At 45.5% G+C, this 27,802-nt stretch overlaps 1 protein-coding gene across 1 annotated transcript in view; it reads left to right on the top strand.

Annotated features, from left to right (window-relative positions):
- The first annotated feature begins 1,573 nt into the window (after positions 1-1,573).
- Positions 1,574-27,802, top strand: part of LOC144679288 (secreted frizzled-related protein 4-like) — a 58,053-nt gene continuing 31,824 nt past the window's right edge. The window contains exons 1-5 of the mRNA XM_078539669.1: positions 1,574-2,183; positions 2,520-2,591; positions 3,505-3,570; positions 5,511-5,709; positions 20,123-20,186. Of these exons, the coding sequence (XP_078395795.1) occupies positions 1,742-2,183; positions 2,520-2,591; positions 3,505-3,570; positions 5,511-5,709; positions 20,123-20,186 (843 nt within the window). The 5' untranslated portion in view covers positions 1,574-1,741. The remainder of the gene's footprint in view (positions 2,184-2,519; positions 2,592-3,504; positions 3,571-5,510; positions 5,710-20,122; positions 20,187-27,802) is intronic.

Here is a 27,802-nt window from a genome sequence, read left to right as displayed (position 1 = left end):
CATCTCATTGTAATTATATCCATTTAGCAGGTTATCTGTTAGCTTTCCATAAATTTGTCAGTTGTTCCTTGCTACATTCTAATTCTAATGCTTCTTCAATATGTTTCATTACAAGATTTAGATAGAACAATCCTCAACATGAAAACAATCTGACTATTATCGATACCCCGCCTTTATACAGAAATGTTATTTCAATACAAATGTTCCTTTCTTTGTTCTTTATTGGGATGTGGGTGTCACTGACAAGCCCTCGTTTGTTGCCCACCCCAATTGCCCTTGAGAAGGAAAAAAAATAAACATTTGTACTGAAATTTCATTTCTGTGTAAAGGTAGGTTACTGATAATAATCGGATTTTGAGTTTAGATTCTGCTGATACACCCCATCGGCAATGAAATTTGTGTTTAAATTTAGTTCAATCGTTGAAACGTGTTTCTTTGAATCTATTGACTGGCACGTTAATCGAACCTTCGATAAGCATTATTTTAAAATTGTGAGAGCTCAAGGACCAGAATGTACTGGTATGCAAGTTTTAAAAAACAGAGAGGTTTTTTTGTTATGTTACAAGCAGCTGGTGTGACTGATAGAAGGACAGTAAAGGCCACCGAATGTTATATTGTCCAGGTCTTGCTGCATTTCGACATGGACTGCTTCTGTATCTGAGGAGTCGCGAATGGTGCTGAACATTGTGCAATCATCAGTGAACATCCCCACTTCTGATCTTATGATGGAAGGAAGGTCATTGTTGAAGCAGCTGAAGATGGTTGAGCTGAGGACCCTACCTTGAGCAACTCCTGCAGTGATGTCCTGGAGCTGAGATGACTGACCTCCAACAACCACAACCATCTTCCTTTGTGCTGGGTATGACTCCAACCAGCGGAGAGTTTTCCCCCTGATTCCCATTGACGCCAGTTTTACTAGGGCTCCTTGATGCAGGGTTGAGTAGTGACGCTTAGTTTGTCTCTGCCTACCCTGTTCAATCCTCTTTTAATATTGATCCCCTTCTGATTCCATCACTCCGTTTGCGGAGTGTTTCTTGCCCAGTGTTACTCTTGCCAGTTTGATCATCACTGAAGCCTCTGCTTAGAAGACTTGTCCTTCTTTCCGGCAAGTCCCACCCCATCCAACGTTCTCCAAGTGTAAACCATGGATTAAGAATTCCGTAGTAATGCTTTATCAGTCATTCAGAGGAATCACTGCAGCTAAATCACTGCATCAATAAGATTCAATTTCACATTTAATTGTTCTGCATTGTAACCTTTAAGATCTACACTGCAGGTCAAATGTAATAAGTAGACATGTATCCCTCTGGGACCATATACAAACATTGCGTTTCAAAACATGGATTTAAAAAGTTTAGTGACGCGTAGGGAACAAGAAACAGATGCAGATGATGTCACTGCAAGTGGAAAAAAATTAAAGATACCAGCAAGAGACATAAGTGGAAAGTGAACACGTCATTTTTGTTATTCATTGCACGTCAGATACCGTCCCATCGTTTATTGCGGCTGTCGCTGCGTTAATCTCCTGATAGCCCCCAACTGCCGAAATCCGACAGGAACACCTCCTTTCACTTGTTATCAACTTGATCGTCAGCTCTTAATTGGCCGCTCGATTTAAATGCAAGTAACGGGTTTATCATCTCCACCCATCCGAGCCTGTGATTTGACTTTTTTTTTAACTTTTCTGTGAAAAGGTATATATAGTGTGGCAGAGCTGGTGAATTGGTCCACATTTTCCAAGATGCTGCCAGTGATTGCTGCTGTCTGCTTTTGGCTCGGTCCAGCTGTCTTGGTGCAGGGAGCACCCTGCGAACATGTCAGGATCGCTATGTGTAAGACAATGCCCTGGAATATCACTCGGATGCCCAACCATCTTCATCACAGCACCCAGGAGAATGCTATTCTCGCCTCAGAGCAGTATCAGGAATTGGTGGACACCAACTGCAGCCCAGTGCTGCGCTTCTTTCTGTGTGCAATGTACGCACCTATCTGTACCCTCGAGTTCCTTCATGACCCTATCAAGCCGTGTAAGTCAGTTTGCCAGAGGGCAAGAGACGGTTGTGAGCCGATTTTGAGAAGGTACAACCACAGCTGGCCGGAGAGCCTGGCATGCAACGACTTACCTGTCTACGACCGGGGAGTTTGTATCGCTCCTGAGGCAATTGTCACCGATGTACCTGCAGGTGAGACACGAAATACGACCACCTGACTCTCAGTGAAGAGCTTTGTTAATATTTACAACAGAACATCAATAACCCATAACAGAAGAATAATTACAAGCATCAAATTGTGAACTCCCTTTTTATATAGATGGGATTTTCTCTTAAATGAAATTCGAGCAAAGTGACAAACAATGTTTTCAATTTCAGTCAGAAGGAATCATGACCTTAGACGAAAGCACCACCTGCGCGGCCAAGGGTTTACTTTAATTCACTATCCACTTATTAATATATAGGGATTGCAGTTTGTGGAATAGATTCAACCAGAACTGACCTCATGTTTTTGTTTCAAATTTCCAGATGTAAAATGGATAGACTTCATCCGAGATATGGTAGTACAGGAGCCTTCTGACTGCAGGAGCTGGAACTCAGGTAAGGCAGCCGGCCCGGCGATGAGCTTTCACAGATTCGCAGTGTTCCCGGCCTCCCTCACAAAGAATACAAATATCAAATGTGCAAAGTGCTAGTGGAGGGTTCACTGCCAGACGTTAGACTCTACGTGTAACAATGGGAAAGTTTTATTATAAAACACACCGACATTATTGTGCATAATAACGAGGGGGATAAAACTGATATAAAAACAGAAAGTGTGGGAAAACTCAGGAGTCATACTGGACTCGAAACGTTAATTGTTTCTGCTTACAGTAATAGTCAGCCGGTCTGACAGCATCTGTGGAGAGAGAAAACAGTCAACGTTTCAGCCCAGTGACCTGGTTTCCAGCATCCACAGAATTTTGCTTTTGTATTTGGAATAAAACTGGGTCATGGATTACAGCAGGTGGGAAGCGCAGAAAACAACACAGCAAAAATTGCTCGCTACTCTAGCCGCTCCCGCCAACCCAAGGACAGCCCTTAACGGGCACCAGAGAAAAACTTTCGCAGTTGATGCGGGTCCTTCCAGAAATCGGTCCTCAGCGAATCCATCCGCTACCTCAGTTTTGCATCGTTATTCTTATCTCAGTTGAGCACTTAGGTAGTGTTAACGATCGTTTGTACTCTAAGACGAAAATCAACGCGTTTCTGTGATTTGGGAAAGGCGCATATTGGTTTACAATTGGCTGTTATTTATTAGCATCCCTCTGCCACTCTAAAGTATACTTGGACAATTATTGCCATCAACGCCTTTACAGCAAACTGCCCAGATCACTACTGTAAACATTTGCTCTCTAGTCTTTAAGTTTGACAGACCAGCACTTTTGACAGCACTTTTTAGTTTCGGTTCAAATCTCCAGTATTTGCATTTCAGTTTGCTTAAAATTGTTTGCACTTCGTTATTTTTCGGCAGATCGCTGTAAATGCAGAAAAATTAAACCAACGCTTAAAACATACTTGGAAAAGAATTATAACTATGGTAAGTGATAGCTACTTATTGTCTGTCGGCGCTTTTTAAAAAAAAAGATAAAGCAGCATCCGCATCGATCATATTTCACTTTAAAACAACTCCAAACTTTAAATAAAACTTTGTGCAAATATGTGCAGCAATTGGGGATGAAGCGACGCCTTTTGATTGCAATGGCGTCCCAGACCACTTTATAATCCCAGAATTTATAAATTGAAAGCATTTTCACAAACCTTCAAGCACTTCTCTCATCTAACAGATAAACATATTTCCACCCTTCAGCCTCATTTTGCTGTATTTTTACATTATTTTGATATAAATTCATTTGCATTGTACAGCTTGAATTTTGTTACCTCAACAGGCAGTATTCTTTCTACTGCCTTGTGAAATCTTTCCCGAATACTGATGTTATTCGCTGTAAGATGTTAATTAGCAGGTATGTTTAGCTGTGTTGCTGTCTTAGACTGGGTGCCTCTCAATCAGCCTTGATTTCTTTCCAAATGTGTAAAATGTTTGCCTGAAGGAAGAAGCTAATTTTATGAAATGCTTTCTCTCAATGACAAAGTAAAGCAAGCTAAAATTGGAATATTGAACCTAAAGTAGTCAGGGCTGGGGGTTCATATGATCAGTTGAAAAAAGTGCACCTGCAATTTGCCTCGTAATGATACTCTGGATTGCACCTTTTTAATGGTGGGAGTGGGGGTGGGGAGTAGGGGTGGGGAGTGCGGGTGGGGAGGGGAGCGGGTGGGGTGGGGAGCGGGGTGCGGGGGGTCGGGAGTGGGGGTGGCGTGGGGGGGGCGGGGATTGGGGGTGGGGTGGGGGGAGGTATGCAGGATTCATTACCTAGATGAAATGATCAACTTTTTCCACATTGGGGTGGGGTGGGAGTGGGGGTGGGGAGTGGGGGTGGGGTGGAGGGAGGTATGCAGGATTCATTACCTAGATGAAAATATCAACTTTATCAACTTTTTCCACATTTGGCACTCAAGTGACAGCATTAAGTGCTTCCAGTTATAACATGGACTAAGTGTAAGTCAGAGTTCCCTTTTACTCTACCCAATGTTGTGCCTTAATCTTAACATCAGACAATATCTTCTATTGCACCAATGTAATGCTTCCATTTTCCACACTATTTTTCTGTATGTTTTTTTCAAAGTGGGATTTCCAATTAATGCCAAATTTGTGCTGAGAATTTTAACCAATAAAGGATAAATTCATTTCAAGTAAGAACTTCATAGACAACAAGAAAAAGAGCTAGTTATCACTATATCATCTAGACTAGTTTCAAACCCAAGCAAAAATTAGATTGTTTTAACAAAGTTCATTAGCCTCAGACACAAGCAATCCATAACAAAATATTACAAGAACATATAACATAACATAAAAAATAGAAGCAGGAGTAGACCATTAAGCCCCTCAAGGCTGCTCCGCCATTCAATATGATCATGACTGATCTTCTACTTCAACTCCAATTTCCTGCCCATTCCCCATATCCCTTGATTTCCTGAGAGATCAAAATCTATCAACCCGAGTCCTCAATATATTCAACTATAGAAATAAATTCAATATAAGTAGCTGATTGTGAAATCACAATATAACAGTGATGTGTTGAATTTTTTAGCATCACAATTAAAGATAACTTGCAGTTTATTAATATGACATCTATTGAGATATCAAATCACTTTGGGAGAAATTCCCACTTTGATGATGTTGGCAGATTAAATGAATATCAAAGGTGACTGACAAGTTTAGTGCAAGTTTTTAACTAACATTCAATGACACCAGCTACTGTTAAGGTTGGGTAAAATACATGTTTAAATATTAATTTTCAAGCATTGAGTCAAATTCACTGAACAGAACCTTTAGGTAGTTTATTGATATAAACTCTTATTTGTCTTTAAGAATCAACTTTAAGTTTTCAATTTATTTTTGTCTTTTTATTTTTGCTACAGTTATCCGAGCCAAAGTAAAAGATGTGATCAGAAGTGGCTGTAATGAAATCACCACTGTGGTGGAGGTTATAGAGATACTTAAGTCTTTGGCACCCATCCTCCAGGCTCACACAACCCTCCTTACCAACTCTTCATGCTCATGTCCTCAACTGCCACATAACCAGGACTTGCTCATTATGTGCTATGTGTTGCGCTCAAGGTAAGTGTCATTGTTCTTCAGTTAAACTTTATACACATCAACAGAAGGTTTGATAGCCAGGCCAGACTAACAAGCACCTTTGATACCATACCTCTATCAACAGGTCATTCCATGCTTCAACCACAAGCCAGAATCAGCTCCCAGGATTAGGATTTGTTCACTATGTACCTTGTAAAGTCTAACAATCCTTCTGATATTTTAGACTACAAACTCCATAGGTGTACATTATATCTATAATTATATAGGAATGCAGGTTTTGAGTTGTTTATGCTGTTCATGCACTTAATCATTACAAATCTTTTCAAATTTGGGTAGCGCAAGACACCATGCTACACAATTAAATTTTAGGGACACCGAGAATGCAGTGTTCAATACTCATCCATTCAGGCAATGTGGTCTTAAGATTGTTCATTTTTAGAATGTATTAAATGTTTTTAATAACCTGTAAGATTTATTCCCAAATCTTTCATATTTTGAGTTTCGTATAATTTGCTTTTTGCCAGAGTTGGAAGGACTTAATCACACAAATAAAAGCAGTGAACAGAAACACAACAGAAATATGTGAACAGTAATATATGAAACTAAGGCGATGACCAGGAGCTAATCTAAATCCTATTCATTCCAAATAACCAGTAAAAAAAAGAGAAATTGGGCTAAAATTGTACTTTGTAAAAGAAATGGAATTCTGCTATGTGGTAGATTTGGAACAAAAACATACTTATCAAGACTGCCATATAATAACCCTACTGTTTTTATAATGCCCATTAATATGGCAATCTAATAACAACTTGATTATATCGGGAATCCAGGGACAAGGGAACAGGAACCTGAAGTTCAGCCCCTTGCATTTATTCCACCATTCAATGAGATCATCACTGATCTGTGATCTAACTCCATATGCTTGCCTTCCCCCATACAGGTATCCCTTAATACCCTTGGATAACAAAAGTCTATCAATCTCAGATATAAAATTTACAATTGATCTAGCATGAATTGTTACCTGTGGAAGAGAGTACCAAACTTCTACCACCCAGAAACGTTTTCTAATTTTGCTCCTGTGTGGTCTGGCTCTAATTCTGTGACCATGCCCCTTAGTCCTAGAGTCCCCAACCAGTGGAAATATTTTCTGTCTATCTACCCTATATGTTCCCCATAATATCTTGAAATCTTCTATCAAATCATTCCATAACATTTTAAATTCCAGGATATACAGCCCTAGTTTATGTAATCTCTCTTCATACTTTAATTCTTGGAGTCCAGGTATAATTCTGGTAAATCTATTCTGCTCTCCCTCCAAAGCCAATATATCCTTCCAAAGGTGTGGTGCCCAGAACTGTTCACAGTACTCCATGTGCAATCTAACCAGGGCTTTGCATAACTGACTTCTGCCCCCTTGTACTCTTAACTCTGATCAGATGGAAGTAGATATTATGTACTTGACCCTTAATCAGAAACCTTTAAGACTCTGGGGGGTCTTAACAGGGTGGATGTGGAGACGATATTTCCTCTTGTGGGAGAATCTAGAACTAGGGATCACTGTTTAAAAATAAGGGGTCGGTCATTTAAAAAAGAGATGAGGCGAAATTTTTTCACTCAGGGTCGAGAGTCTTTGGAATTCTCTTCCTGAAAAGATGGTAGAAGCAGAGTCTTTGAATATTTTTAAGGCAGGAGTGGATAGATTCTTGGTAAGCAAGGGTGATAGGTGGTAGGTGGGATGCAGATTTCAGGTTACTATCAGATCAGTCATGATCTTATTAAATGGCAAGCAGGCTCGAGGGGCTGAATGGTCTACTCCTGCTCCTTGTTCGTACGTTCGTACATAATTTTAAGGTTTTTTAAAATCCTTGTTAACTTTGTTGTCCTTGGCTGTCCCTCAATTCGAGGATGACATTTACTCAGGGATGTGAGCTTTTGCCACGGGTCTTTATATAACTGAACAGGCTGTTTCTTGACCGACAGATCTTTGGGCACATGGGCAGGATGTGCCCCGAGGTGGTGCAGGCTTTGCTTCCTTTTCTTTCCTTCGCTGCCACAGCTCTGTCTCATTGGTAAGACATTGTGACTCAAAGCATGATGCAGCTCGATGGACAAGTTGTTGCCATTCTGAATGATTGACAGCAAGATCCTCTCAGTCATTAATATCAATGCTGTCACACTTCAAGGTGAGCTCCAGACTGTCTTTGAACGGGAGGTGATGGTGTAGTGGTATTGTCACTGGATGAGTAATCCAGAGACCCAGGATAAGGCTCTGGGCACCTGGGTTCAAATCCCACCATGGTAGATAGTGAAATTTGAATTCAATAAAAATCTGGAATTAAAAGTTTGATGATTACCATGGCCTGAATTTCACACTTGGCGTATCCGACAATTCGGTGTGAGTGGAAGCGGATGTGGAATCTGCTCCTGGCTGTGGTCGCGTTGCAAACGTGATTTCACGCTGGATGGCCAAATAAGGTCCGCCCAACGGGAAACGCATCTTTTCAATGGTCAGGAAGGGCTGGGCGGGAACCTATCAGGCACTGGGTCCAATGGCGACCTGGCAGGTGCTTTAAAACCAGCAGAAGCAGGGGAGACTCTTTGGAGTCTGTCCAGGAAACCATTTCATTCGAACAATGTCCACACCAGCGGCTGGAGACATCAGGCGGGAGGGCAAGTTAGGTGGGCACGTGGCCCCCTGTCTCTCAGACAAGTGCCTTGCAGCCCTTGTAGAGGAGGTTGGTGTCAGGTGGGACACTCTAGTACCCACGGATGGCAGGAGGAGGCCATGGCACCTGACCAAAAAAAGCCTGGGAGGAGTTGGCAGCTGAGGTCAGTGGCCACGATGTTGTGTGGCGCACATGGGTGCAGTGCTGCAAAAGGTTGAACGATCTGCTGTGCTCAGCAAGGGTGAGTACCAAGTTGGAATGGATCAGTGTGAAGTGTTAAGGGCTGGCTGTCCCTCTATGGAGCTCAGGGGTGTTAAAGTCTGAGTGTCAACTGTCACCAGGGCCGGCCAAGGGGGTGAGCCCTGGCTGCTTGGCCTGAGTGCCTTCTGGGTAGAGGCCATGACTCAGATGTCCCCTGCAAGATGTCCCGGGTGGTGGGGGGTTTGCCAGGCTGCAATGGCGCTGCAGGTAGAGGGTGGACATATCAATGCCCTGCTGTCATTTCAGGAGAAGAGAAGCCATAACACCAACGAAAGAACTAAGACAGGCGGAAGCCCCCCAAACCTCCTCATTCTGACGGGGTACAAGATGGATGCCTTGGAGTTGGATTGCTGCCACCCACCTTGGTCAGCCAGCTGTGGAGAGGCAGTGGTCTCTGTCGAAAGTAAAAGTGCAGTGCACAGAAATGAGAGTGTCGGATTGTGCAAGCATTCTTGTGTAGTCTCATCATTAGTGGGAGCCTCAAACCTGAAGTCTCCATTGATCATTGAAAGATGGTGGCACCACAATGCAGATCTCCATTGGCTCCCCAGGGCGCCTGGCATGTACAGTAACAGTGTGATGACTTAAACAATGTTGTTCTCCCCTAGAATCGCCAGCTCGCCCACGAACGCAGGACCCCGAAGAGCCACCCTGGACGCCAGAGGACCACTGGGCTTTAGATGCACCTGCGTCACACCCCCTCTGCACCAAGCACCAGCACAGATACCAGCGTCTCAGTGGGCAATAGATTGTCAGCTAGAATGTCAGTGCATAGTGGTGAGGGCACTTCACACTCACTTGAGGAACAGGTGGAGGCAGAGAGTGCCCAGAATGCTGGCAGTCGGAGGACTGCTGGAGACCAGGACGATGCTGATTCGAAGGCAGATGATGAGCCTCTGGAGTCATCCATTAGGCGGTAGATGCTGCCTGTCCAACAGGATGTGTGGGAGGATCTGGCAGAGATCCATGAGGGTATGTGTGCCATAGTCCCTGTGATGGAGGAGTCTATGCAGAGCATCCATGAACACTGCATTGACCCTCATGGCTGAGCGCACTGCCTCCTCCATTGAGCGAGTGGCGACTCTCATGGAGAGGCAGCTCCAGGAACAGAATGAGGGGTTCCTGGGGTTGTGCTTAGACCTGCAAGCCCTTACACAGGCAATGACCTCAGGTGGTCAGTGCCAGTGTGGGAAATGGACAAGGCACCCAGTATCCCAGCTAGGTGCCCATCCATCAATGGCAAGCAGGGAGGTCTACACCAACCTCTCATTGGCGCACAAGCTGCCTGTCGTCTCTGCGGGCACCTGTCAGGGTGCTCTGAATGACAGTAGCAGCTCCTCTGCCCCTCTGCCAGTGACTGTGGCATCTGATGAGGCTGCGATGACTGGGGAGAGGCCTGCTGTGGCACTGGCTGCTCCCTCCCAGGCGGGGCCAGCACAAGCTTCACTGGCCAGAGGACACCCGCTAAGGTCCTCAAGGCCAACAGGACAGCAGAGTCAGCAGCCTATCTCCAATGTTGAAGCCAGTGAGGGGGGTGCAACAAGATGCAGCACTCGCAAAAGTAAGTTTTAGGCACCGTGAGCACAAGATGGACTGTTCACAGGTGATCTTCCGCTCTGCCATGTTTAGTTAATATGTTTACTGGTGTCATCATTAACACCTTATATTGTTATGTTCATTTGATGTGAGTGCCAACATGATATAAATTTTGCTTTTGTTTTAATGGCCTGAGTATGCTTCACTTGTTCTGTAGGTGCAGGACATGCCAGTATCTCATGCTGGACATGAGTGTCTCTAAACTTTAATGCAAAGGCACTGAGTGGACTTTGCGTTCAGTGGAGGCTGCACCACTGGCATGAGGTGGAAGCAGATCTTTGGTAGCCTAGCTAAAGGAGCATTGAATCAAGGCATCCCTGGTATCCCTGCCTCCCTGAAGGATCCAGAGGTCTGTCTCCATGTCCCCATCATGCTCCTCACCGGGCTCCTCTTCTGACTCACCTCTGGATTCATCCCCCGTGGCCTGTGGAGTTGCCTCAAGGCCCTCTTCCTCCAGTGGGTCCCCCATTGCCAGTGCCAGATTGTGGAGAGCGCAGCCACTATCAATGACACCCATTCTGGGGGGTATTGCAGTGTGCCCCCTGAATGGTCCTGTCATCAGAAGCACATCTTCAAAAGACCTATGGTCCTCTCTATCACTGCTCTTGTGGAGGTATGACTCCTATTATAACGCTGCTCTGCCTCTTTTCTTGGGTGGCAGAGAGGCGTCATAAGTCACCTTTTCAACAGATAGCCCTTGTCACCCAGCAGCCATCCATCCAGTCGGGCTGGAGCAGTGTGAATAGCCTTGGCACCTGAGTGTCTGAGGATATAAGCGTCATGGGAGCTGAGAGGGTACCTTGCACAGACTTGCAGAATCTGCGTCTTGTGGTCACAAACTATCTGGGCGTTCATTGAGTGAACGTCCTTCCTGTTGACAAAGGCACCCGGGTGACCCGCTGGCGCCTTGACAGCTACATGTGTGCAGTCGATTGCACCCTGGACGCGGGGGAACCCAGCAATCGCTTCAAAGCCTCTGGCTTACTCAGCCTGGCTGGCCTCGTCCATACGGAAATGAATGAATGTCATTACCCACCTGAACTGAGCATCAGTGTCCAGCTTGAGGCAACTGTGGACAGCTGATCGGGACACTCCACAAAGATTCCCTCACTGACTACCGGAAAGAGCCAGAGACATAGGAGTTGAGGGCCACTGTGACCTTCAGAGCCACTGGCATGGGGTGTCCACCCACACAGTTGGAGGTGATCTCAGGCTCAATCGTATGACAGTTAGAGGTCACAGTCTGCCTGGAGAGGCGGAGCCTCCTTTGGCATTGCACCTCGGACATATTGTGGTAACTGTGTCGCTGCCTGTAAACCCTGACAGCAGGATAATGGTGTCTTCTGCAGCCCTTTCCGCTTTGGGCTACCTGCTGGCCCTGTGCACCTTGTGCCTGCATCTCTCCTCCCACAGGTCGCTGCCCTGGAAGCTGCATTGGGATACCTGGCTTCCTCTCCCTTCTGCCCCTCTCTTCCTCCTCAGAAGAGGTACCACCAGCGGAGACCACAATCCCCATTACCAGGATTACAGAAGGCTGTCTGATACCTGGTTGGGTCCACATGGTCAAAATCCTCTGGGGGTCTTGGAGACACCAATGAATCCTGAAATGAAGCCTAGAAATGTTAAGACTGAAGCTCAGAACAGAGATGAAGCTGTCAAATTCAAATAAGCAACCAACAGCAAACTACCTCCTAAACTCCTCACTACTCACAATAGCAATGCTGCTGACCCTTTCTATCTCACCCTTGGATGAGGTTTCATTAAAAGTGAACTGCCTGCCTGCACGTTTTGCCAGTGCGACGAGAACAAAATCGCACAGGCAACGTAAAATTGGGATCAGTTGCCTATTTAATGCCCTTAAGTGGCCCTTTAATTGTTGGCAGGCATGGCTCCGACACCTGCACGCGTCTGCTGACCTGAAGATTGCTCGCATGCGGGATGACATTGGGACGCTCGCCCGATGTCACTTTGCGTTATCTCACATCCATTCACGTCAGGCGTGCACCTCGATTGTCGTAAAACCTGTCTGGTCACTAATGTCCTTTAGGGAAGGAAATCTGCTGTCCTTACCCGGTCTGGCCTACATATGACTCCAGACCTGCAGCAATGTGGTTGACTCTTAAATACCCTCTGAAATGGCCTAGCAAGGCACTCAGTTGTATCAAACTGCTACGAAATCCAAAAGGAATGAATCCGGATGGACCACTTGGCATCGACTTAGGCACTGGTAACAACAACAGCACACCCAGCCCTGTCGACCCTGCGAAGTCCTCCTTACTAACATCTGGGGGCTAGTGCAAAAATTGGGAGAGTTGTCATACAGACTAGTCAAGCAACAGCCTGACATTGTGATACTCACACTGTCCCAGACAACACCATCACCATCCCTGGGTATGTCCTATCCCACCATCAGGGCAGATCCAGCAGAGGTGGTGGCACTGGCATACATTCGGGAGGGAGTTGCCCTGGGAGTTCTTAACATTGACTCCGGACCCCATGAAGTCTCTTGGCATCAGGTCATACATGGGCAAGGAAACTTCCTGTTGATTACCACGTACCGCCACCCCTCAGCCATTGAATCTGTGCTCCTCCATGTTGAACACCACTTGGAGGAAGCACTGAGGGTGGCAAGGGCATAGAATGTACTCTGGGTGGGGGGACTTCAATATCCGTCACCAAGAGTGGCTCGGTAGCACCACTACTGACCAAGCTGGCAGAGTCCTAACGGACACAGCTGCTAACCTGGGTCTGCAGCAGGTGGTGAGGGAACCAACAAGAGGAAAAAACATATTTGACCTCATCCTCACCAACCTGTCTGATGCAGATGCATCTGTCCATGACAGCATTGGCAGGAATGACCACCTCACAGTCCTTGTGGAGACAAAGGCCCATCTTCACATTGTATGGCACTACCGCTGTGCTAAATGGGATAGATTTCAAACAGATCTAGTAACTCAAGGCTGGGCATCCATGTGGCGCTGTGGACCATCAGCAACAGCAGAATTGTACTCGAACACAATCTGTAACCTCATGGCTCGGCACAGCCCCGACTCTACCATTACCACCAAGCCAGGGGATCAACCCTGGTTCAATGAAGAGTGCAGGAGGGTATGCCAGGAGCAGCACCAGGCATACCTAAAAATGAGGTGTCAACCTGGTGAAGCTATAACACAGGACTACTTGCGTGCCTAACAGTCTAAGCAGCAAGTGATAGACAGAGCTAAGCAATTACACAACCAACGGATCAGATCCAAGCTCTGCCGTCCTGCCACATCCAGTCGTGAATGGTGGTTGATGATTAAACAATTCACTGGAAGAGGAGGCTCCACAAATATCCCCAGAGAATGGGAATATTATGATGGGAGAGCCCAGCACATCAGTTCAAAAGATAAGGCTGAAGCATTTGCAACAATCTTCAGCCAGAAGTGCCAAGTGGATGATTCACCTTGGCCTCCTCCGGAGGTCCCCAGCGTCACAGATGCCACACTTCAGCCAATTCGATTCACTCCACATGATAACAAGAAATGGCAGAAGACACTGGATACTGCAAAGACTATGGGCTCTGACAATATTCTGGCAATAGTACTGAAGACTTGTGCTCCAGAACTTGCTGCGTGCCTAGCCAAGCTGTTCCAGCGCAGCTACAAACTGGCATCTACCCAGCTATGTGTACAGGTATGTTCTGTACACAAAAAGCAGGACAAATCCAACCCAGCCAATTACCGCCCCATCAGTCTACTCTCCATCATCAGTAATGTGATGGAAGGGGTCATCAACAGTGCTATCATGAGGCACTTGCTTAGCAATAACCTGCTCACTGATGCTCAGTTTGGGTTCTGCCAGAGTCACTCAGCTCATTACAGCCTTGGTTCAAACATGTACAAAAGAGTTGAACTCCAGATGTGAGGTGAGAGTGAATACCCTTGGCATCAAGGCAGCATTTGACTGAGTGTGGCATCAAGGAGCCCTAGTAAAACTGGAGTCAATGGGAATCAGGGGAAAAATTCTCCATTGGGTGGAGCCATACCTAGCACAAAGGAAGATAGTTGTGGTTGTTGGAGGTCACTCATCTCAGTTCCAGGACATCACTGCAGGAGTTCCTCAGGGTAGTGTCCTCGGCCCAACCATCTTCAGCTGCTTTGTCAATGACCTTCCTTCCATCATAAGGTCAGAAGTGGGGATGTTCACTGATGATTGCACAATGTTCAGCACCATTCACGGCTCCTCAGATACTGAAGCAGTCCATGTCCAAATGCAGCAACACCTGGATAATATGCAGGCTTGCTTTGACAAGTGGCAAGTTAGATTCACGCCAAGCAAGTACCAGGCAATGACCATCTCCAACAAGAGAAAATCTAACCATCACCCCATGACATTCAATGGCATTACCATCACTGAATCCCTCACTATCAACATGCTGTGGGTTGCCATTGACCAGAAACTGAAGTGGACTAGCCATATAAATACTGTGGTTACAAGAGCAGGTCAGGGGCTGGGAATCATGTGACAGTAACTCACCTCCTGACTCCCCAAAGCCTGTCCACCATTTACAAGACACAGGTCAGGAGCGTGATGGAATACTCTCCAATTGCCTGGATGAGTGCAGCTTGCACAACACTCAAGAAGCTTGACACCACCCAAGACAAAGCAGCCCGTTTGATTGGCACCCAATCCACAAACATTCGCTCCCTCCACCATCGATGCACAGTAGCAGCAGTGTGTACCACCTACAAGATGCACTGCAGGAATTCACCAAGGCTCCTTCGACAGCACCTTCCAAACCCACGACCACTACCATCGAGAAGGACAAGGGCAGCAGATGGGTGAGAACACCACCACCTGGAAGTTCCCCTCCAAGCCACTCACTACCCTGACTTGGAAATATATCACCGTTCCTTCACTGTCGCTGGGTCTAAATCCTGGAACTCCCTTCCTAACAGCACTGTGGGTGTACCTACACCACATGGACTGCAGCGGTTCAAGAAGGCAGCTCACCACCACTTTCTCAAGGGCAACTAAGGATGGGCAATAAATGCTGGCCTAGCCCGCAATTCCCACATCCCGTGAACAAATGAAAAAAAGCGTTTTCTTTTTTTCCTCTGGAACGTTGGCCATTTCAGAGTTGAGAAAACAGAACCTGATGGGGGAGTTGCTTTTTGGACATTCGCACACAGCGTCTAGTCTATCGAAGTTGATTTTACAGGAGTTTTGCCAGAATACTTGGGGATCATCCACTGCATTAATTTAAATAATGAAACATTTACTTGTTAAGACAAATTATAAAGCAATACTGAAAATGTTATACCATCGAGTAAATACGGAAGTGCATTTTTCTTTCATGTCATGGAAGATATAAAAGGCAGTCATGAAAGTATGAATCCACTAGAAATTCAGTCATATCTGCAATATATTATCTATCATTGAATAATAATTGAAACATCTTTGTGGACAATTCAGCACAATGATAATTTCACATAACTTTGCATAGCCAAAATTAGAAGAATTAGAAGAGAGAGAAAGTGAGTCTGGAAGACATAGAAATTATAGGCCAGTTAAGGCACAAGGGAGTTTGGCAAGGTTGGATGGTATTTATTTTAATGCAAGGAGTCTGACGAATAAGGCAGATGAGCTGAGGGCACAAGTTAACACATGGAAGTATGATGTCATTGCTGTCACAGAGACATGTTTGAGAGAGGGGCAGGATTGGCAGCTCAATATTCCAGGATATAGTGTCTTCAGGTGAGACAGGGAAGGAGGTAAAAGAGGAGGGGTTATCGCAATATTGATCAAGGAACCAATTACAGCAGTAAGGAGGGATGATATCTCAGAAGACTCCTCAAATGAAGCCATATGGGTAGAACTGAAAAACAAAAAAGGAGCAATCACATTGCTGGGAGTGTACTATAGGCCCCCAAACAGTCAGAGAGAAATAGAAGAGCAGATATGTAGGCAAATTTCAGAGAAGTGTGAAAATAATAGGGTAGCAATAGTGGGGGATTTCAACTTCCCCAACACTAACTGGGTTAGTCATAGTGTGATAGGTTTAGAGGGAGCAAGATTATTAAAATGCATCGAGGAGAGCTTTTTATGCCAGTACGCGAAAGGTCCTACAAGAGAGAGGGTGGTCCTGGACTTAATTTTAGGGAATGAAGCCGGGCAAGTGAAAGAGGTATCAGTGGGGGAGCATTTTGCAGATAGTGATCATAACTCCATTATTTTCAAGGTTGTTATGGAAAAGGACAAGGATGGGCCAGAAATCAGAGTTCTAAATTGGGGGAAGGCCGATTTTAATAAAATCAGATGTGATTTGGCCAGAGTGGACTGGGAACAGCTACTTTTAGGTATATCTGCATCAGAGCAGTGGGACTCATTCAAAAAGGAAATAGGGAGAGTACAGGGCCAACATATTCCAGTAAAGACAAAGGGTGGGACCAACAAATCCAGGGAACCCTGGATGTCGTGGAATATGCAGGATTGGATAAAGAGAAAAAGGGAGGCTTTTGGCAGATACCGAGGGCTCAAAACAGCAGAAGCCCTAGAGGAGTGTAGAATGTGTAGGGGGAAACTTAAAAAGGAAATTAGGAGAGCAAAAAGGGGGCATGAAAAAGCATTGACAGGTAAAATAAAGGAAAATCCAAAGTTATTTTACAAGTACAGTAAGAGTGAGAGGATGACTAGGGAATGAGTCGGGCCAATTAAGGACCATAGTGGTAATTTGTGTGTAGAGCCGAAATATGTAGGTGGGGTTCTAAATGAATACTTTGTGTCAGTGTTCACGAGTGAGAGGGACGATGTGGGTATGGAAATCAGGCAGAAGGACTGTGATATAATTAAAGAAATTAGCATAGAAAGGGAGGAGGTTCTAAGTGGCCTGGCAGGCTTAAAAGTAGAAAAATCTCCAGGCCCGGATGAAATGTATCCCAGGCTGTTGAGTGAGGCAAGGGAGAAGATAGAAGGGGCACTGGCAATAATTTTCAATACGTCTCTGGCCACAGGAGAGGTGCCAGAGGACTGGAGGACAGCCAATGTGGTACCGTTATTCATGAAGGGATAGAGGGATAAACCAGGGAACTACAGGCCAGTCAATCTAACCTCAGTGGTGGGGAAACTATTGGAAGCAATTCTGAGGGACAGAATTAATCTGCACTTGGAGAGGCAGGGATTAATCAAGGACAGTCAGAATGGTTTTGTTAAGAGGAGGTCATGTCTGATCAATTTGACTGAATTTTTCGAAGAGGTGACCAGGCGTGTAGATGAGGGCAATGCATTTGACGTAGTGTACTTGGACTTCAGTAAGGCTTTTGATAAGGTCCCACATGGGAGACTGATACTGAAGGTAAGAGCCCATGGGATCCAAGGCAATTTGGCAAATTGGATCCAGAATTGGCTGAATGGCAGGAAGCAGAGGGTGATGGTCAAGTGGTGTTTTTGTGACTGGATGCTTGTGTCTAGTGGGGTTCCACAGGGATCGGTGTTGGGTCCCTTGCTGTTTGTAGTGTATATAAACGATTTAGACTTGAATATAGGAGGGTTAATCAATAAGTTCATGGATGACATGAAAATTGGTGGGGTGGTAAATAGTGAGGAGGATAGCCTTAGATTACAGGAGGATATAGATGGGCTGGTCAGATGGGCTGATCAGTGGCAAATGGAATTTAATCTGGATAAATGTGAGGTGATGGACTTGGGCAGGACAAACAAGGTAAGGGAATAGACGATGAATGGTAGGACCCTGGGAAGTACCAAGGATCAGAGGGACCTTGGTGTACATGTCCACCGGTCCCTTACGGTAGCGGGACAGGTAGAGAAGGTGGTTAAGAAGGCATATGGGATACTTGCCTTTATTAGCCAAGGCATAGAATATAAGAGCAGGGAGGTTATGCTGGAACTGTATAAAATGCTGGTTAGGCCACAGCTGGAGCATTGTGTGCAGTTCTGGAATCTGCATTTTCGGAAGGATGTGATTGCACTAGAGAGAGTGCAGAGGAGATTTACCAGGATGTTGCCTGTGCTGGAGAGTTTTAGTTATGAGGAGCGATTGAATAACCTGGCGTTATTTTCCCTGGAGCAGAGGAGATTGAGGGGGGACATGATTGAGGTGTATAAAATTATGAGGCGCATAGATAGGGTAGACAGGAAGGAACTTTTCCCCCTGGTGGAGGGATCAATAACCAGGGGGCTCAGATTTAAGGTAAGGGGCAGGAGTTTTAGAGGGGATGTGAGGAAGAATTTTTTCACCCAGAGAGTGGTGGGAATCTGGAACTCACTGTCTGAAAGGGTGGTAGAGGCAGAAACCCTCATAACATTTCAGAAGTATTTGGATGTGCACTTGCGATGTCATGGCATACAAGGCTATGGACCTAGTGCTGGACAATGGGATTAGAATAGTTAGCTACTTATTTGACTGGTGGAGACTCGATGGGCCGAAGGGCCTTTTTCTGTGCTGTAGACCTCTATGACTTTATGACTACGACTCTTTAGGATACACTAAAATGAACCAACAAAACGCCTCACATTCGGCCTTGATTCTTGTCGAAAAGCTCTGTGCATAAATGGTACAATTATCATATAATAATTATATAATATACACTGATTGTATAATTATTAAATCATTATGTAATCTTCTATACAAGAGCAAATACAACAGCAATATTCTTCTTGTCATCTGGATTTATTTTCTTAAAGTCAAACATCATGCGAAACTCATTAAATCTTATAAGTTGAATGGTATTTCTGGAGCTGATCTTGAGCCTTATGAATTTTGCTTTAGTTCAAGGTTGTGAATGCTATGTTCTTTTCCCACCTACCTATTTATTTGGGCAAACATATGGGATAGCATTTTGCCTCTGGGGTTGGAACCCAATGTCGGAACCATTTCTGGTCCTGACCCTGCACAGGGGTGGGGTGAAGCAGTCACAGTCCATGATTTTCCTTGATGTCAACTGCAAATTGGCTGGAGAGCAGGTTTGGCAGCTAATTAATGGCACTGGTGCGGGATGGAGGCAGGACTTGTAAAGTGCGGGCATGACAACAGCTATTGTTGTCATAGCCATTTTCATTTACTTTGGAATCCCAAGCTCAATTGGAGAAGAGGCAGAGGCCTGTCATGTGGGCAGGACTTCCCATGCTTCACTGCTGCAGCTCCTCATTGGAGGTAGTAGGAGAGAGGTGAGAGGTCTTGTTTTCAGAGGGCGATAGGGGAAGACTAACTAGCCAAACATAGCAGACCTGGCTGGAAGTCGCAGAAATTGTCATCAGCCCAAGTGTTGTTGGAGGAGCTGGGTGCAGTGCTGCAAGAGTTTTAATGACCTTCTGACTTTGGCAAGGTGAGTGCAATGCAAGACCCAGAGGGCAGGTCTCCAGGTCTACAGCCACCAGCAGCCACACCAGTTGAACAGCCTGAGGGCACATGGTGCTCTTGGACATGGGATAACTGTGTGCCCTGGGTAATTAATGATCTGTCAGCAATTCCCAGAGCCCTAGCACTGTTGAGAACCTGGCAGCATGAATACATGCAGGATTTTAGTTAAATGAACCACTGGCAGTGGTGAGAGGAGATGAAACCAAAATAAAAAGTGTAATAAAAAATTCTGAGGGTCAAAAGATATAATTTCTTATTATCATGAAGATGTTTGAGTCATCCTGCCCATCACTTTCCTTCCTTTCTTGCTAATTTCCTCATCTCGGCTCTTCTCCCGAATCATTGGAAAATGCCAAGTTCTGTGCACAAAATATCAAAACTCTATCTAAATATTTGATGACATTTAAATTGGACGTTGCCTAAAAAGTATCCATTACATTTGTGAAATGAATAATAAATCAGGCCCAATCCTGTGAGACTCAAGAATATTTATTTGGACCATCTATTTTGTAAAGTTCAGCCTGATGCTTTCCTTTCTGAATTCTCACAGATTGATGCTTTTCAATGGATGTTTAGCTGAAAAATGGAGAGATCAATGGGCTAAACGGTTCAAGGTAAGACACATGTAGAGCAATAGCTTGTGTTGAAATTAAAAATGCTAAATGGAAGTTTGCTACCAACTTAATTAATTGAAAGTGAAAATGGATGGAAAGTAGTTTAATGTATTGCTTCAACAAAAAACAAAACATGCTGGAAAAACTCAGCAGGTCTGACAGCATCTGTGGAGAGAGAAAAACAAAGTTAACGTTTCGACTCCATATGACCCTTCTTCAGAGCTGAAGAGCAGTGGAAATGTGATGAAATTTATACTGTTTAAGGGAGGCGGGGCAGGTGGAGCTGGATAGAAGGCTAGCGATAGGTGGGGACAAAAGAGGGATTGGCAAAGACGTCATGACAGGGTCCTCAGCCATGTCCAACCCATCTCCCGTGCCTCTTCCCCCCCCTCCCAGAACCATGATAGGGTCCCCCTTGTCCTCACTTTTCACCCCACCAGCCTCCGCATTCAAAGGATCATCCTCCGCCATTTCCACCAACTCCAGCATGAAGCCATCACCAAATACATCTTCCCCTCACCCCCCGCCAGCACTCAGTAGGGACCATTCCCTCCAGGACACCCTGGTCCAGTCCTCCATCACCCTCAACGCCTCATCCCCTTCCCACGGCACCTTCCCATGCAATTGCAGAAGGTGCAACCCCTGGCCCTTTATCTCCTCCCTCCTCACCGTCCAAGGGCCCAAACACTCCTTTCAGTGCTTCACTTACACCTCCTTCAATTTAGTCTACTGCATTCGCCGCTCCCAATATGGTCTCCTCTACATCGGGGAGACCAAACGCAGACTGGGTGACCGCTTTGCGGAACACCTTCGGTCTGTCCGTAAGCATTACCCAGACCTTCCGGTCACTTACCATTTCAACACACCACCCTGCTCTCATGCCCACATGTCCACCCTTGGCCTGCTGCAATGTTCCCAGTGGAGCCCAACGCAAACTGGAGGAACAGCACCTCATCTTCTGATTAGGCTCCTTACAGCCTTCTAGATTTAACATTGAGTTCAACAACTTCAGACCATGAACTCTCTTCTCCATCCTCACCCCCTTTTTTGTCCCCTTTCTTCTAAATTCATTTTTATTTTTTATCCACTTTATTTTATTTTTATTTATTTATTTTTAAATTCATTTATCTGTGGTTTTATCCCCTTTTTATCCCATTTTCTATACTTTTTTCCCCCACCACTGCCCCCTCCCCTCACCCCATCCCCTACAGAGCCATCTGTCACTCGTTCCATGTTGTTCTTTCTCACAATGCTACCCTTGTTCTGCTATAATCACATTCTGCTTTCTTACCTTTATGCCACGATTAGCACCTTTTTTAGCACTAACCACTACCATTAACAATCCCTTTGCCCTTTAGTTCATTACACCTTTGTCAATCCCTCCTTTGTCCCCACCTATCGCTGGCCTTCTATCCAGCCCCACCTGCCCCACCCCTCTTAAACAGTATAAATTTCACCACATTTCCACTTCTCTTCTGCTCTGAAGAAAGGTCATACAGACTCGAGACATTAACTTTGTTTTTCTCTCTTCTAAGATGCTGTCAGACCTGCTGGGTTTTTGCAGCATTTTCTGTTTTTGTTTCAGATTTCCAGCATCCGCAGCATTTTGCTTTTATAATGTATTGCTTATTCCCAGCAGTGTGCTCACTTATTATAGTGCCAAAGATGACAAATACAGACGCAGAAGGTAAAGAGTTTTGTAGTGTTTTGTGGTGCGAGATGCTTTTAATTAAATTTTTCCCTGTATCTTATTTTTTGAATTTAAGTTCAATGGCACATGGAACCAAACCAAAGTTAGAAAAATACTATAGGAAGCTTGTCAGTCTACGCAGTTGTTGGATAACTGGATAAAATTCAGCATGTAATGTGAACGTTAATGATAAGCCACAGCAACAACATAGATTATTACCGGAGACAGATTATGTTGAAAGGAACACTATAATTTCTGCATTTGAGGCATTGATACTTTAGTCAGAACTAAAACAAGAATTACCTGCATAAGAACTGGTCAGTTACACTTCTTCCAATATTTGTCCAATTTTACGAATGCTGTGTGGCACCCTGTGCATTACTTTTGTGCCACTGGCAATTTTAAAATCAAATTACAAAGCACTTCTGTAAACAATGAATACACACACTTTACTGTTGTCATTAGTTATCTTAGATTGTAAATAGTATTTACTGTACAGAAATAGGCTTTTTGACTTAGCAGATCCATTTGCTATTTATGTTTACAAGAGCCATACAAACTATACATTACCTGTACTGTTATTATTAGTTCATTATACTTTTTCTATTGCTTTATTCTGTCTTGGGTATTCAGCCACTTACAATGCATAATATTTAATTCATAAATATGAAAGGGAGCTAAATCAGCTGAATTAATTACATTTTCTAGCACATTACTGGGTTATGGATTCTCATCTCATCCCAGAACCTCTGTCCATGATCTAGGCTGAGCCTGCAGTGCAGTACAGTACCATTAGAGGTGCTGTCTTTCAAACATGTTGATAAACTAAGGTCTTGTCTGCCTGTTCAGGTGAATGTAAAACTTGTATGGCATTATTCAAAGAAAATCAACTGGTTCTCCAAATGTCCTGGCCAACATTTATTCCTTTACGAATAACATCAAATGCAGATGAACTACTCGTTTATCCCAATACTATTTGCGGGGCTTTGCTGTTTACAAATCCAGTGCTGTACTTCCGTCCATCATAAGAATCAATGACTGCACTTTAAAAGTAATTCCTTAGCTGTGAAGCTTTTTTGCAAGGTCTTGAGGTTATGAAAGATGCTATATATAAGTAAGTCTTCCTTGCTAAATTAAAGTGGCACTGTGCCCAGAAATCCTCAGCTAATCTGAGCTGATGTAAATGCAGCAGAGCAAGATCCACTCTATCACGGAAATCCAATTCATCATCCAGGGTCAAGGCAGGTTATCTCATGTAAACATTTCCACAGATGTCGGTGTGAGGAAAAACTGCTGTGGCTCCTGCCGTAGTCTGGCGTGAGCAGTACTGTCCAGAGAAATTAAACATTTTAAACCTATACATTTGTTTGGCACAATTGAATGCTCTGAAATAGGGTAGATAGCCCTTTAAAGTTCAAATCGCCCATCACTGCCCTCATCCACTCAGGCATCCATAGCACCCCTGGCCACTAGAAACAAATGATATTCCCAGTGCCCATTATTCTGTTCCTATATTCCAACTTACACGTTGAGGGAGGGAAAACCCTTTCAATGCATGTATAAAGACATAAGAATGTAAGGAGTACGCCATATGGCATCTCAAGCCTACTTCACTATTCACTAAGATCATGGCTGTTCTTAGACCTCAACTCCACTTTCCTGCCTAATTCCTATATCCTTTGACTTCTTTAGAGTCCTAAAATCTATCTATCTCAGCCTTGATGATATGGAGTGGCTGAACAGTCCTCTAGGATAAAGAACTCCAAAGATTCACATCCCTCTGAGTGAAGAAATTCCTCCTCATCTCTGTCCTACATGACTGACTCCTTATCCTGAAATAATGCCCCATAGTTCTAGACTTCTCTATGCTGTATCAATCTACTCTGTCAACCCTCAAATGCTTATATGTTTCAATGAGATTACTTCTCATTTTTCTAAACCCCAGAGAGTGTAGACCCATCCTACTTAATCTCTTATCATAGGACGATTCTCTCATCCCAAGAATCAATCTAGTCAACTTCCACTGCACTGCTTTCTTCCTTGGATCAGGACCAAAACAGTACACATTACTCTAGATGTGGTCTCACCGAACCCTGTACAATTGTAGCAAGACCTCCTTATTCTTGCGCTCCAATCTCCTTGCTTTAAAGGCCAGCATGCCATTTGCCTTCATAATTGTTTGCTTTACCTGCATACTAACTTCCTGTGTTTCTCGTCTGAGGACACTTACATCTTTCTGAACATCAACATTTAAGATTATCATCATTAAAGAATATTCTTCCTACCGAAGTGCTTAACCTCCAATTTCCCAACACTATACTCCAGCCGCTACCTTATTGCCCATTAATTTATATCTATATCACTTTGCAGCCACTTTATTTCCTCCTCACTGCTAACATTGCCATTTAGCTTTGTATCATTTAGTAAACTTAGATACATTCCATTACATTAATATAGATGTAAATCATTGATGCCACAGCGCTGATCCTTGTGGCATCCCACAAGTTACAGCCTGCCAGCTTGAAAATCCACTATTTATTCTTACTTTCTGCTTTCTGTCTGGTAGCCAACATCATGGGCCCTTATCTTGTATAATAACCATTTTTGTGGCATTTATCAAATGCCTTTTGGAAATGCAAAAATACTATATCTACAGGTTCTCCTTTATCTATCCGGCAGGTTACATTCTCAAAAAGTGCAAATATATTTGTCTAACATGGGGCAAAGTCATCCCAGATTTGCACTAAGTGTGGTAGCGGACAGGGAAAACAATGTTTTGCCCGCCGGCCGCAATGGCAGCTTCTCACGCCGTATTGTCCTAAACCTGCTGCATTAATTATGCACTCCCAGGAAACACGCTGTTTCCCTGGCAGGCAGGCTCTCATTCGCCTGCCGCAACATCACCTTGCACCGGGAGCTCTGCCAAGCGACCGACACCCTCAGCCAGCCAGTCACCTCATCCATTGAAGGGCTGGAAATAAGCAGCTTGGAAGACCCGTCACAGAGCTTACCCACACCCTCCACCAGCGCAGAGACACACACCTCGGTGGGACCTAGATCTAGAGCAGGCTCGGGCTCACAATCTGGTGGTCACCACTCAGACACATGTCTGCAGCAGGAGGCAGGTTCAGCTGAGCTCCCCGGCACTGGGAGGCATCTGTGAGGTTCGAGCCAAATGACGAACCTCTGGATTCAGCCTCCCCACGCATCGTGGAGAGTCAGCAGAAGGCAGGGAACATCACACACAGCTGTTGGAAGCCCAAAACAGAGTGGCATGTGAGTCGGAGGAGTGCATCTGCCTGCTCTCTGATGAAGTGGTGCCCACATGTGTGCGTATGTTGGCCTCCATGGAAAGGATGGCGGACGACATGGAGACCCTAGTCCAGCAGAACGTGGAGATGCGTGCAGCCCCGCACTCCATCACGGGAGCCATGGGTGAGTTCCTGCAGTGGCAACACGAGAGGGAAATGGGGCATCTCAACGTCCTTTCAGGTGCTTCTTCCCCTCAAGGAGTCAGGCTGGTGCCCTCGGGCACCTGAAGGGAAGAGGAGTAGCAGCTGGACATGCCTGGATCATCCACTCAGTAATCTCAGAGGCTGTCTGCTCCCTCCGAGTCCCCTTTGCCTGTGAGCCCCTCAACCTCATCCTCAGTCACTGCAGAGGGAGCAGCTGGCCAATGAGTGATTCTGGAGGGAGAAGCGTTTGTGTGTTTGTGTGTGTGTGAGAGAGCCAGGGCATTTTGGAGCCTTGTGCAAGCACTCTCCCACACACGCGGATCCTTCACGTATCACACTTGCCTCAATGTCCCGAATGTTTTCATTGCTGCCTGCTGGGATTCTCTTTCAGTTGTCTATCTGAGCTGACCTGGATCTCCGCATATCCACTGATTATACTCCCATACAGCACCTAATCTCGCCCACCAGGACTCTTGTTTCACTTTCGATTTAGACAGCATGGTGGTGGTTCAGTTTTTCATTCACTCTCCTGTCCTTTCCCATCCCCCAGTCACCCATTCCCTTTTCCCCATCATTGTTGAACTCCCTGGCATCACCTTCCACCTCTCCTCCATGACCTACCAGCCACAACTCTTTTCCTTTGGGGATGTCCAGGTGAACGTTCCTTCCTGAAAATCCCATCCCCATCCACATTAACCTCCCCCACCTCCTCCTTCCCACCCCCAGAGTACGTGTCTGCATCTGAGTCCCCACCAACCACCCTCGCTGTCCCTTCTATCGATACCGTTAAACCCCTACCCTCCCACCCTACCCCCTCACTCTGCCCTCGGTCATTCTCACCATTCCCTCGTACCACCCCACCCTCAGTTCGCACCCCAGGAGGCAGTCATGGGCTCATCAGAGCCCTCCCTTGCACATTCACCTGGACATCCTCCCTCCCACCCCAGAACGCCTCCCCCCTTGGAACCACTCCCCCCACACCCAGATTTACCCCCACCCCCCACCCCCGCTTAGCCCTTCCCCTTCCCTGTCTCCTTCAGACACCCTTACTTCTTCCACCATCCTTAGTCCTTCCCCTCCTGACGCTTTCCTCCAGCCTTACTTCTTCCCCCTTACTGACTCCTCCAGATACCCTTCCTCCTTCCTTATGCCTTCCTCCACCCTTACTCCCTACCCTCTCTGCATTCCTTCCTCCACCCTTACTTCATCCCCTTTCCACACTCCTTCCTCCCCCTGGACTCCCTCCCCCTCTCTGCACTCCCTCCCCCTCTCTGCACTCCCTTCCCCTGGACTCCCTCCCCCTCTCTGCACTCCCTCCCCTTGGACTCCCTCCCCCTCCCTCCTCTCTCTACACTCCCTCCCCCTGGATTCCCCCCCTCTCTGCACTCCCTCCCCTTGGACTCCCTCCCCCTCCCTCCTCTCTCTACACTCCCTCCCCCTGGATTCCCCCCCTCTCTGCACTCCATCTTCCTTCTGGACTCCCTCCCCTCTCCGCACTCCTTCCCCCCGAACTCCTTTCCTTACACCTTACACTCACCTTACACCTTCCACCCCCTTACACCTTCCACCCCCCTTACACCTTCCACCCCCCTTCACTGTGTTTTCCCGCCGATGTGGGTGGACGATCCAGCAGTGGGGCGGAAGAGTCTGGTGGGCTGGCCTTATAATGAGATACTGATGTATTACAATGAGGTTCCCGGTGTCTGATGGCCATCGACGGGCTGAGTGGATGATCACAAACTGGTTTAACGATGTCATGAAACTGATTTCCGGCCTTCTTACCATATTGTCCGCTCACGAGCATGCCTGACGCCAGCGGGCATGGAAAATCCTGCCCATGCTTTCCCTTTCATAAAGCCATCTTGACTCTGCCTACTCTAAGTGCATTTTTAACACCTCCTTAATAATAGAGTTCAGCATTTTCCCCAGCGACTGATGCCAAGCTAACTGGCCAGTAGCTTCCTGTTTTCTCACTCCCTCCTTTCTTAAATAGGGATGTTATATTTGCTGTCTTCCAATCCACTGGGACCATTCTAGAATATAGGGAATTTTGGGAGATCATAACCAATGCATCCACTATCTCTGCAACCACCTCTTTTAGAACCCTAGGATGTTGCCCCTCAAGTCCAGGGGATTTATCAGCTTTTAGTCCCTTAAGTTTCTCCAGTACTTTTTCTATACTGATATTTATTAGTTTTATGTTCCTTACTCTCATTAGCCCCTTGGTTCCTCACTATTTTGGCATGTTCTTTGTGCTTTCTACTATGAAGACAGATATGATGTTTAATGTCACTCCTGTTTCCTTATTCCCCATCATAATTTCTTCTCTCAGCCTCTAAGGGACCAACATTTATTTTTGCTACCCTTTGGTCGTCCTTTGCTGGTTTATTGCTGAAAAAGGTGACATGCTGTCGAAGCTTTTTGTCTTGCACTCATCAGGACAGTCATGTAGTGCTGCAAGAGGATGAATG

Source organism: Cetorhinus maximus, chromosome 4 (genome assembly GCF_964194155.1).
Source record: "Cetorhinus maximus chromosome 4, sCetMax3.hap1.1, whole genome shotgun sequence".
Classification (NCBI taxonomy): domain Eukaryota; kingdom Metazoa; phylum Chordata; class Chondrichthyes; order Lamniformes; family Cetorhinidae; genus Cetorhinus; species Cetorhinus maximus.
This window is presented reverse-complemented; position numbering and strand designations above follow the sequence as displayed.